At 39.6% G+C, this 13,092-nt stretch overlaps 1 protein-coding gene across 6 annotated transcripts in view; it reads right to left on the reverse strand.

Annotated features, from left to right (window-relative positions):
- Positions 1 to 1,092: 1,092 nt before the first annotated feature.
- The window catches only part of LOC126399837 (cytohesin-1-like), an 18,464-nt gene continuing 6,464 nt past the window's right edge, over positions 1,093 to 13,092 (reverse strand). For 2 of the 6 annotated variants that reach the window (XM_050060128.1, XM_050060133.1), the window contains exons 3-12: positions 10,100 to 10,164; positions 9,512 to 9,578; positions 7,725 to 7,843; positions 6,937 to 7,130; positions 6,468 to 6,616; positions 5,559 to 5,671; positions 4,908 to 4,986; positions 4,725 to 4,796; positions 2,531 to 2,685; positions 1,093 to 2,446 (exon numbers count right to left, since the gene is read on the reverse strand). In XM_050060128.1, the coding sequence (XP_049916085.1) occupies positions 2,368 to 2,446; positions 2,531 to 2,685; positions 4,725 to 4,796; positions 4,908 to 4,986; positions 5,559 to 5,671; positions 6,468 to 6,616; positions 6,937 to 7,130; positions 7,725 to 7,843; positions 9,512 to 9,578; positions 10,100 to 10,164 (1,092 nt within the window). In that variant the 3' untranslated portion in view covers positions 1,093 to 2,367. Of the gene's footprint in view, positions 2,447 to 2,530; positions 2,686 to 4,724; positions 4,797 to 4,907; positions 4,987 to 5,558; positions 5,672 to 6,467; positions 6,617 to 6,936; positions 7,131 to 7,724; positions 7,844 to 9,511; positions 9,579 to 10,099; positions 10,165 to 10,289; positions 10,572 to 13,092 lie in introns of those variants that run through there. The other 4 variants (XM_050060130.1, XM_050060131.1, XM_050060134.1 and 1 more) reach the window with 3 other exon arrangements.

Here is a 13,092-nt window from a genome sequence, read left to right on the forward strand (position 1 = left end):
TTTTTTTCACGATTTTGAACCACATGCTATACTATAACGTTTTTTCACGATTTTGAACCACCTGCTATACTATAACATTTTTTCACGATTTTGGAAGACATACTATACTATAACGTTTTTTCACGATTTTGGACAACATGCTATACTATGACATTTTTTCACGATTTTGGAAGACATACTATACTATAACGTTTTTTCACGATTTTGGACGACATGCTATACTATGACATTTTTTCACGATTTTGGAAGACATTCTATACTATGACATTTTTTCATGATTTTGGACATGCGAAACTATAACGTTTTTCACGATTTTGGACGACATGCTATACTATGACATTTTTTTACGATTTTGGACGACATTCTAACGTTTTTCACGATTTTGGACGACATGCTATACTATGACATTTTTTCACGATTTTGGACGACATGCGAAACTATAACATTTTTCACGATTTTGGACGACATGCTATACTATGACATTTTTTCATTTTTCACGATTTTGGACGACATGCTATACTATGACATTTTTTCATGATTTTGGAAGACATTCTATACTATGACATTTTTTCATGATTTTGGACATGCAAAACTATAACGTTTTTCACGATTTTGGACGACATGCTATACTATGACATTTTTTCACGTTTTGGACGACATGCTATACTATGACATTTTTTCACGAGTTTGGACAACATGCTATACTATGACATTTTTTCACGATTTTGGACGACATTCTAACGTTTTTTCATGATTTTGGACGACATGCTATACTATGACATTTTTTCACGATTTTGGACGACATCCTATACTATGACCTTTTTTTATGGTTTTTGACGACATACTGTACTATGACTTTTGTATTTCAGAAATGTTGCTTACAGGTCACGGACTGGACAGGGTGGAGTCATATGACCACACATGTAGTAGTGCATGTTAAAGGGAACATACATGAAGACAAACAGTGGGTAAAGCATTAACAGAATTTTTAAAAAAAAAACAAGATGTCATCGATTAGAGGTTCTGAATGTCGGTTTGGATTAATTTTCAATTAATTGCCCAGCCATATGAAAAACAAACCAGAGTTAAATGTTAATTTGCAAACTTTTAATGAGACAAAACTCAAAAACAATAAATTACAAGAAATTTGGATAAATAAATATGTAGCTATTTATGCATCACCTTCATTTTCATTAACAGTGCTTTGACAAATGACAAACAGCAGTAAGAAAACAGGAAAAAAAACCTTTCAGAACAAATCAGACAAAATGACAAAGTCCAGCATTCCAGACGAGATGAATAATTTTATCTTGATTAAGTCTTTTAAACAGACCTCAGCTCATAGAGATTAAAGGTTACAATTTTAACTTCTCTTGATGGGATTCATCCATCAGCTGTTTCCATCCTCCTCCTGATGTAATATACTGTGTCTTTGTCTCACCTCGTGTTCAACTATTAAAATGAATTCAGGTTCCAATGAGTTTTGACTGAAATCATCTGCTGTTTGAGTCGCTGTAGAGACTAAACAGTGTAAATGAAATAGTGGATCAGACACATGTCAACAGTCATTACAGCAGATTTTAAGAGGAGTGGGAGTCCTGACCAGAGGGCACAGCCTCGATACAGTACTGCAGAAGTTGAGTGTTTAAAAGGATTTTTAAAGAAAGAGATGTAAGACTGATTTTATCTCATGATGGGAAATTAAACTAAACAAAAGGTCAAACCTGTAAAAAACAGAATATATAAAAGAAGTGAATGTAGCCTCCTCATCTGAAAAGCCAATATAAAGTCCTTAAACCTGCATTCTTTCTAATGGCCAGCAGGGGGCGATGCCACTGGTTGTATAAAAGTCAATGAGAAAATGACCCCACTTCTCACTTGATTTATTACCTCAGTAAACACTTTCTTGATGCGTTTATGATCTTAATCATAAGTCTTTTTAAGCACAGCATGATGTTAATTTTGTACATTAAAACAGATGATAAAGCAGGGTATGCTTTAGGACCTGGCTACCATGTGATACAAGTCGCTATGACAGCGACCTGTCAATCAGGATAAAGGCGTAGCAATGTGTATCCTCCACAGCTCCATCCTCTTGTCCACATATGGCGATGACTGAATGCCAAACTCCAGGCTTCAAAAGGGAAGTCCACAAACCAGTGGGTGACGTCACAGTGGCTACGTCCACTTCTTTTACACTGTGTTCAGCGCTGAAGGTGCGCCGGTTCAAAAGGTGACAGAGGAACAGCATTTCTTTAAAAGCTGAATCCTCTCCGTCAGGTCCAAGTGTCACTGCAGCAGCAGGAGTATCAGGTCCACATCCAGTCAGCTGGAGTCTAACCTTTCAATGGTTCATCCTCAGCAGCTCTACAGCCCCTTCAGAGATGAGACCTTCTTCTTCCGAGCTGCCAGCATCTCGTAGAACGGGTCTTTGCTGATAGCAGCTCTGCAGGTAGAAGAACAACAAGGGTTAAATACGAGACGTTGTGCTGATCTTCTGCAGGAGACAGAGAAATTAAATGTGGCTTACTTAATGCTGTTGATCCATTCATCCTTCTCCTCTGCGGTTGGGGCAGAGATTCTGTAAAAAGTGTGGTTTCCCTCAACGACACGTCCATCTGCTTCCGTCTTACAGGCTTTGATCACCTGATCTTTGCTGTCTGAGATGAAGAGCTCGAAGCAGTTCTGGAAAAAAGAGAGCACAACAAACAAGATGAGTCAGGAGATTTACGTCAACAGGAAACATCTGAAGAACACAACAACACAAATTAGGAACAAATAGAAAAAGAATCCAGGAACTAATCCTTGAGTAAGTGATGTGTTGTGAGATACTGCTTTGTGTCTGCTACACTGGACATGTTTGAACAGGAAAAGTAGTATTGATTTTGGATGCCATACTATACTCTGACTTTTTTTTTTTTTAAATCACATCTGTATAACATACTATACTCTGACTTTTTTTTTTTTTTAAATCACATCTGTATAACATACTATACTCTGACTTTTTTTTAAATCACATCTGTGTAACATACTATACCATCCTGGTTGTCCCACACTCCAGACTTATGCTCAGGGGTGATCGTGCCCTTGCTATGTCTGCCCCCAAACTGTAGAACAGCATCCCCCTCTCAATCAGATTCACCCCCACCAATTACTTTTTTTAAGTCCAGGCTCAAAACCTTCATTCATTAGCGTTTGACTCTCCCTGATGTGGCTTTCTCTGATACGTGCCTGTGTGGTGTCTCTAAATGTGTGAGCTGTATGCCTGAAAGTTATAGTGCCTCTCATGTATGTGTTTTTAGCATCTAATTCCTTTTGTGCTTGTTGTACTTCATAAATAAATTTGAGTTGTGCTGAGTTGAGTTTTTTTTTTACATTTTCATGACTTTTTTTCATGATTTTGGACGACATACTTTACTATGTCTTTTTTTCATGATTTAGGACGACATACTTTACTATTGTCTTTTTTTCATGATTTAGGACGACATACTTTACTATGACTTTTTTTCATGATTTAGGACGACATACTATACTATGACTTTTTTTCATGATTTTGGACGACATGTCTTTTTTTCATGATTTAGGACCACATACTATACTATGACTTTTTTTCATGATTTAGGACCACATACTATACTATGTCTTTTTTTCATGATTTAGGACCACATACTATACTATGACTTTTTTTCATGATTTAGGTCCACATACTATACTATGACTTTTTTTCATGATTTAGGACAACATACTTTACTATGACTTTTTCATGATTTCGGACAACATACTATACTATGACTTTTTTTCATGATTCAGGACGACATACTATACTATGACTTTTTTTATGATTGTGGACGACATGCTATACTATGACTTTTTTTTCATGATTTCTGGACGACATACTATACTATGACTTTATTTCATAATTTCTGGACGTCATACTATACTATGACTTTTTTTTCATGATTTTGGACGACATGCTATACTATGACTTTTTTTTATGATTTTGGACGACATGCTATACTATGACTTTTTTGTCATGATTTCTGGACGACATACTATGCTATCACTTTTTTTTCATGATTTTGGATGACATAGTATATGATGAAGTTTTTTCATAAATTTGGACTACATACTATACTATGACTTTTTTTTCATGATTTCTGACAATATACTATAGTATGATTGATTTCTGACGACATAGTATACTATGACGTTTTTCCATAATTTTGGACGACATACTATACCATGAATTTTTTTCATGATTTTGGACTACATACTATACTATGACTTTTTGTCATGATTTCTGGACGACATACTATAATACTATGACCTTTTTAGGTACAATTTTATGACATACTGTAGCATGATTTGTTTTTCAAATTTTTTATGAAATATTCTACTATGGCTTTTTCTTTCTTTCTTTTTTGTTATTAAAAAAAAAAAAGTTCTGACGTAGTATACCACGACTGTTTTTGATCACAATTTATAACATATATACCATGACTTTATGACATATTACACGAAAACCGTTTTTTTGTTTGTTTGTTTTTACATTTTATAACATGCTATACTATGATTTTTTTATTTCAAATTTTTATGGCTTACTATACTATGGCCTTTTTAGGTACACCTACGGACAGGTAGCTACATTTCTTTGACATAGTATACGTATTTTCAATCATATGACAAAATGTGGCAAAGACGAGAAGAGAGGAGAGAGAATTTACCGGCTTCTTGGAGTCATCGACTTCTCTGATACTCAGATTTTCCAGTGGAATAATTCCTCTAGGTTCTTTATCCTTATAAACCGCAGAGAGACACAATAAATTACAATGAGAAAGTCTAAGTACATAACCCTACACACTTTATCAGTGACTCTTCTCTTGTTTAGCCAAACAGGAATAACTTACGGTTGTGTATTCAAAGTAGTAGAGGCAGTTATCTGTGAGAATGAACCAGCGTCTCTTCCAGGTCTTGACACGTCCACCTGAGGAGAGATTAAGGTGAGCTACAGCTTCAGTAAAGACACAAATTTGCTGGATTTCATGTGACAACAGCGACACTCTGAAGCACACTGATGGCACAAATCAGCAGGTTAAATACAGAGCCTACTGATTGCAAAGCTGAGGTTAAAACTTGGGTCAGTGGCCAGCAGTTAGAGACAGATGTGAAACTACTTCTTTCACATCAGAGCTTAACAGCGTACAGCCCACGAATGAGCTTTCTTTAAATCAAATTGTGATGTGAGGGTGAATGCACACAGCCATTGGGAGTAAAGGCAGGGAGGGTGGCAGCTCAGAAGCAAAGCAGTACATCAAAGCTGGGCAATTTAAGGGTACATACCTCCTGGAGTCAAAAACCCATGAAACACAAACAAACAAGAAGAATGTCAACAAAAGAATATCACAAAAATACAACACAAGTCTGTCCTCGTCATGTTGAAGATGCTGTTACACATCCAGTCCACTAGAGGGCCTTCCAGCTCACAGTGACAAACAACAGGATCCAAACTGAATAAACTCAAATTAAATGAACTATTTTACACCACATGGATGCACATACCGAGTTTCAGCAGCCAGCCTTCTCTGTCGGGGTTGAAGAAGGTGTGTGTGAGGTCATTCCCATCATCCTCTGGGATCTTAAAGGGCTCATTTTTGATGCTGTCATACAGGTTCTACAGAGAGGAGGAGACAGATGATCAGCACTGAGTACTTGTTCTTCACTTGAGTGTTTCCATTTTATGTTGCTTTATACTTCTACTACACTACATGTCAGAGGTAAATATTGTAATTTTAACTCAGTTACTTTTATTTTTACAGCTTTATTTCTAACGTACACTCGAAGACTAACATCTGACACCCTCTCACATCTGAAGACAATGTTTTTAGTCACACACTGTAAAATTAGACTAACATTGGAGTCAGAGGTGAACCGCTGTAAATTTTTTTTAGATTTCTCATTAAAATAAATGCCAGTTGGTGGATCAGATATACTCTGAATTAAACACAGACTCTTGTTCACACCACAACTTCGCCAGTTTCTCCTCTTTTTCAACAGTACAAGAGAACCAAGACTTGTTCACATTCTTGCGCCTCCCCAGAGTCCGCTCCATGTTTACTGTCTACCTAGTTTGCTGCTTCCTGTTTGGTGCCAGAGAGAGTGCAGCCATTGGTTGTTGACAATGTTCATATCATTGAACTTCAGGATTTGCACGAGCCAATTATATTGTGATGCTGATACTTTAGAACTTTTACTTTAAGTTCTTAAAAAACAGCTACTACATGAGACTTTTTTATTCACCAGAACTGGGCTGAACATAAACTGGACACATGGTGCGACTTTGCTCAGTTCATCAAGGCAAATAAAAGCACCGCGTTTTTGTAGTAATACTTTAGTCTGTTTAACAATTAAGTATACTTTGTTACTGTGGAGATAAACACTTTTTTATCACAAAAATAAACGCCTCTCACCCTGAGTAGCTCCTCTGGCAGGTCTCCCCCATCGTTGATGCCTCTGTTCATCGCTGTGAATCTCTGAACAGAGGGTTTGTCCTTCACGTTAGGGTTGTGTAGACTCGTGTTCAACATGATTACAGCAAACGACAACACGTAACAGGTATCTGTAAAAGAAGACAAGGTGAGTTTTTTGTACTGTTTCAGGACCTGACCACTACAATAACCACGGAGTTTAACATTTCGTGTTTCTCAGTGTTATCAGCTGATTTCAGTCATTTAAATTCTTGACATGAGAAACTCAGAGGACATTTCCTACAACTTATGTGACACCTGGTGGTGTGTACTGCTGACCCCTGAAATAAACGTGTTTTCATTTTTGCGTCGTACTCAGAAAAGAAAAAGTAAAAACACTGACTTTAAACTTGTTTTTTTTTAATATCCTTTTGAAATCCCCCCACATCTACTCACCCACACGCTCATGTACCTGTGTTCTGAAACACTCCGGGGTTACAGCGACAGTATCGCAGGGCGAACGCCTCCATCATGCGGTCGATCTTCTGAGCCTCGCCGGGCAGCCTGAAGCTCCACAGGAACTGCCTGAGAGCCTGAACCAGGTTCAAGTCTGTGAATTCATGTAACTCCAGGAAGGCGTGCAGAACCTCTATGTTGAAGTCATCTCTGCACGACACGAACACAATCCCACACAAACCCACACATACACACGCACGCACACACACACACACACACACACACACACACACACACACACAGGGGGAGACAACAGAAGGACATCAGGATCAAGAACTGAATGCAGCTCTGTTCAGCTCACCGAGCTGGCAGCTACAAGAGTTGCATGAGATGTGATGAATCAGATAAAAACTGATTAATGGATGAATGTTTAGAACTGCTAATGCACCATAAGCTCACACATAGAATATTGATAAGCCTGATTTGTCCTCAGTGCTGCACGTGCCTATAACATTGGCAGCTTTATAAAAAATAGAACATCCTTTTTTTTGTGTGGGTCTGTAATCTGTTGAACATATCACCTTAGACAAAACACGGGTATAAATGATACACCTAATGATGGCTGAGTTCCATTTAGCTGCTTCAGATTCAGGGTCCTTGCATCACACATGTTGGCTCACTGTCATGTTTAACTGGGACATTTGAATAGAAAGAATTAAGAGTAACACCTGGTGCTTTTCCTGCTCGACAAGTCACATGTTTGCTGTTTGTGAAAAATGACTTCAGGTCTTCAGTATCACTTACCTCTCTCCTAGGTAATCGCCGATAGCCGTCTTATTAAGCCCCTCACCCTTGTAGAGAAACTGGGCGATGTCATCACTAGTGTTTTTCAGCAGCGAGCTGTCAATCAAGAAGCGAATCCCCTGAGAGAGAAAATCAGAAATACACAATTGGATCTGAACATCATGCACTAACAAATACAATCAATATGGACGTCTTCAGAAGATCTGACTAGAACTAAATCAGTTTTTGTCGACTGAGGTACAAACACAAAGTGATCAGATGTATCACATGCTATTTGATTTAAAAAACACCTCCATTACAACACCATCGATTGATTTTTTGAGTCAGTTTTAAGAAAAAACAGAAATTCTCTGGTTGCAGCTCCTCTTATGTGAGGATTCGCTTCCTTTTTTCTGTTAACATGAGGTGCGTTTAGATGGACCCTTATGTTCCAGTAATGATCAGAATAAAAATGGCTCATGTAACCAATTTAATGGGAAGAGACAGACCTGATTCAGGCAGGCTGAAAGGAATTTTTAATCGGGCTGAGCGGGGAGGTGGAAACCTTTGATAATCTGTTCAACAGGAAAATACTACTCATTCATTTTCCGTAACCGCTTATCCTGTTGGGGTCACAGGGGGGCTGGAGCCTATCCCAGCTGACATTGGGCGAGAGGCGGGGTACACCCTGGACAGGTCACCAGACTATCACAGGGCTGACACATAGAGACAGACAACCATTCACACTCACATTCACACCTACGGACAATTTAGAGTCACCAATTAACCTGCATGTCTTTGGACTGTGGGAGGAAGCTGGAGTACCTGGAGAAAACCCACGCTGACACGGGGAGAACATGCAAACTCCACATAGAAGGGCTCCCCCACCCTGGATTCAAATCAGGAACCCTCTTGCTGTGAGGCAACAATGTCGAGGCGTTTGTTTCTGTTTGTCCCTTGTGAAGGTAACATTAGGTAACACAGTGCGCTGCACACAACATGCTGCAACAGCTGTTTCTCCCTCTGCTGATTTCGGCAGAGAATCGTCCATAATTTCAAAAAATATGTAGTGCTCTGTTCTTATTAATAAATGTATTCTTTGATTGTTGCTACAGGCTGCAATGTGGAGTCGCTGGACATACCAGTCATATTACTACTAGTAACAGTAGCCTGCTTATGAGACATTCAGGGAACACGGGTAAATTGAAGCGTCTACCAATAGTCTGCTTGTGAGGTGTTTAAGGGACATCTGTAATTCACACCTACAGAAAATAAGGCGGGTCACAGTTTCGTTACTTAAACTACTAAGAAATTACATAAACAGGCGGAAACACTTCTCCTTTGAATTAATTTAATTTAATTTAATTTTCTCAACATAATGGGGAAAAAAACTTCTCCTTCTGTTATATTTCCAGCAGACAAGACGCTCCACAGAGGGCGAAACCAAAGCTTTGAGGCTTGTAAATGCACATCTGATTGTATGACTTTATTTAGCGTCCGTGTTAACAGTTCAGTTGGGATCTCTAATCAGAACTTCCATCGGATTGAAGAAATACTGTCCATGTAACCCCAGCCACTATAAACTTTGAATATAGACTATAATCTTTGGGTTTTAAGCTGCTGGTCAGAAGGAACAAGACAATTATCTCTGTGGACATTTCATTTTTCAAAAAGGTTTTATAGACTAAATAATGAATTATTGAATCAAGAAAGTAATCAATAGATTAATCAACAATTAAAATAATGTTTAGTTGCAACCCTACAATCATCTGTTACATAAACAAAGGAAGACCCTGATTTGTTCTCACCTTCTTGGGGTCCATGTTAAATTTCTTCCGGCCCATGGCCATCTGTTTATTCCTCTGCATGCTTTTCCTACAAACAGATTAAACAGAACAGAAACTTTATTAACAGCAATTTTGATCATCATTTAAAGTTGCTGAAATGCTGAACATTTTACAGTTTGAGCTTCTCAGATGTGAGGATAGTTTGCTCTTCTGTGTTCTATATAATAATTAACTGAATATCTTTGAGTGTGAAGAGATTCATCCTCAACCTTGTGGGCACATATCGCACAGACAGCCCTCTTCAGCTGAAGAAGGTGAAGCTTTCAATACGGCTGAAAGCTCACAGAATAGCCAAGTGAGCGGACCTTGTGTTTAGAATATTAATCACTGAATATCTTCTGAATTTGAACTGTTAATTTGACAAAATAGACTCAGATCCGAACAATTAAACGATAATGTAAACAATCGTCAGTTGCAGCCCTAAATCCCACAAAGCATTGGACTCTAATTTTCCTGTCTTCCACCATGAGGGCACTTCCACTCCAACAAAGGCTGAGTGGACCACAGCTGCCCACACACAAGCACAGAAATGGTTGAGAGATACTTCACCTCTCTTCAGTCAGGCCCAGGTTTTCAATCTCACTGGTCACCTCTGCTATCTCATCCTTCAGCCTCTGAGAGCAGACAGACAGAGAGAGGAGGAGAGTGATGAAACACAGACAGACATACTGTATATACATGTGATACGTGTGTGATGTCTGAGCCTTCATGTGAACCTCAGGAGATGCTTTGATCTCACCCGCAGCACGATGCATTACACATGGTTGTCTGTTCCAGCTACATCTCACCGACCGACACATCTACACAAGCACTTCTGATAGAAGCGATGACCCAGAAAAAAAACTCTAAAAGTGCAGACGTGATTCACTCTCTCTCGGGCCGACTCATTCTTCCTCTCGGCAGGAGTTCTGTGGACACAGTCGCACTCTGCAGAAAATCCTCTCTGGGAGCTGTAGCACCTGTTCTGGGGTCAGAGCTGACCACCCTGCCCCGTCTCCCCCTCCCCGCTCCTCCTCTCCCCTGTGCTGACCCAGATTTATCAGCCTGCCTCCCCCCTGACGCCCTCCCCGGGCCGTTTGAGTGTCACACTGGTGGGGAGACGGGAATGCGCAGGATCAAAGACTTTGACTGGCTTAGCGAAGCTGCTCCGGAGGGCTCAGAGGTTATGGGAGGGAAGAAGGGAGGAGAGAAGCAGATGGAGAAACACTGAGCCCAGCAGAAAAGATAATCAACTAAGACAATTATAGAAAAGAAGAGGACGAGGCCGGTGTCTCTGATTATTACAGCTAAAATCATCTCCAGCTCTCAGTGAGTCTGTGTAATACACAATGTGTGAAAACAAGGTAAATAACTTCACTTGTCTGGACTCCCGCATGTGCGTTTCCATGGTTACACCCCCTTATAAACGAACAGCGTCCTCTGTCTCCATTACTGGAATATTTCATGGCTCATTACCCATCAGCCCCCCAGGACAACACGGGGCGGGGCTTAGAGGAGAGAAGCGCCGAACGAGAGTCAACCTCGGTAATAAACTCCATCAATCTATTCACAGAGTGCCGCTGCCCGGAGGCCGTGTTTGTGTTTGTCTTTGTGTGTGTGCTTTTCTTTGTGCATGTTTTGGATGCCCACCTTGCTGACCGTGGACTAGGGACTAGGGAGGATGACGATGAGGTTCTGAACCTTCGTCAAAGCTCTTTGGGTAGTTTGTTTAGTGAGGAATGTACTACTTTCATTTATCTGATTGTCACACCCAAACCGCCGAGATGGGACAGAGTTAAAAGGGTGTAGGGCTTTCACCGCATATTTTCTCACCGCTTTGTGACATTCATTAACCCTGTCCTGACTCGTCTTTGCTTTTGCTGCAAGGGGATACAGTGTTTGCTGCGCTACAGCTGCAGAAGTAAGTAATAAATAGTCATTACAAGTTGCTCCAGCTTATAATGATGTCATCAAATTGCTCTACCAAAACCAAAAGAATTAGTTTATTATCACAAATCAATGGTGAATGGAAACTAAGGACTTTGGAAGATTTTGTGCTTGAACAATGACTGAAACAATCAATAATATAAGTATCAACATAGCTGAAGACGTCAAACTGTCTCAGCTCCAATGAAACAGGCTGTGTATGTGGCCCTGTGCAGAGGTAGGTTTTATGTAAGAGTAGGGTTATTAGAAATGTGGACTTTCACACAGAAGAGCTTGACTCATTTAGACAAAAAGACATTTTAAAGCTTTTTAAGGACCTGCATACACTCTGTGAAAAATAATCTAAACTCCAACATATGTCAATAAACCTTTATGTTGATTAAATCCAACAAACCAGCACATGTAAAACATCAGAAATGAATGTTATGGGTGTAACGTCATTATTGGTTCTTTTATTTAACATTTATTTATCTACAGTTTGAGCTCATGATGATAAGGCCAGCTACCCCCCTAATCTTGCAGGCCAAATGTACCCAGATAAAGAGCTGACAAAGACGATCTCCCTAATTTATTTAAGGTTGAAAGGGGGAACTGAGGCAGAGGGTCAAACTGTCCCTCCAGGCACAGAGAGCTGGAGGACACACAACCATACGAGGTCCACCCCCCTCGTACACATGCACCCCACACAAAGAGGATCATCTGTCTTGAATGCGTACAGTAACGCTCCGGTGGTCATACGCCTATACCCCCACACCCTCCAGACACACACACACACACACACACACACACACACACACACACACCTCTCCAGGCGCGATGGTCTAGACATGGAGGTACAAATCTACTCAAGGACACAGGCAGAAGAAAGGTCGACCTGAACGATGTGATGCTTAGACAAAGAGATAAAAATTACAAAGCAAACAATGCCATGGGTGATTTTTTTCATCCCTGCAATTCTCTGAAATAATTCAAATGGTTAAAGGATAATTTTAATTTCAGTTTTACAAGTACGTCTTTAAAGGACAGCCATTGAAAGTCTTTTTTCTTGCTGTAATCATTCCTCCTTGTTAATGTGATGTAAATGTGAGTGATGAGGGACAAAATCCACAGCCTAAACATTTATCTGAAGTTGATATGAAGCTTCAGATAAACCACGCAGAGATCTTCCAATGTTAGTGTCTTAATACTGAATTCCCTCTTTGTTACTTTGCTTCAACTGTAGCTCAACAGGGAAACACAAAGAGGGAATTGATTTGTCTAATTCTGACTGCAGAAGCTGTGCATGAACTTCAGATATACTTTTGATTGCATTTTGAAAACATCAGGACTGTGGATTTTGTCCATCACTTACACTCTAAAAACTGTACACCTATTTATAAAAACAGGTTGTTAAAGAGCGACAGGGTTTTATTGCAGAGACAAAAGCAAAACTCAGAGACGTCCCTCAATTGGGACCCACGGTACAATACCAGTGAAAGTATCATGGTTCTGAGTAGTATCAGGATACCACAGCGAAAATGAGGCAGATGTGCCTTTTGTCATTTATAAAAAGATAAATCACTTTTCTATAATACATCACTGATATTTCAATGGAATAAATTACTTATTGACTTATT

Source organism: Epinephelus moara, chromosome 13 (assembly GCF_006386435.1).
Source record: "Epinephelus moara isolate mb chromosome 13, YSFRI_EMoa_1.0, whole genome shotgun sequence".
In the NCBI taxonomy this organism is placed as follows: Eukaryota; Metazoa; Chordata; class Actinopteri; order Perciformes; family Serranidae; genus Epinephelus; species Epinephelus moara.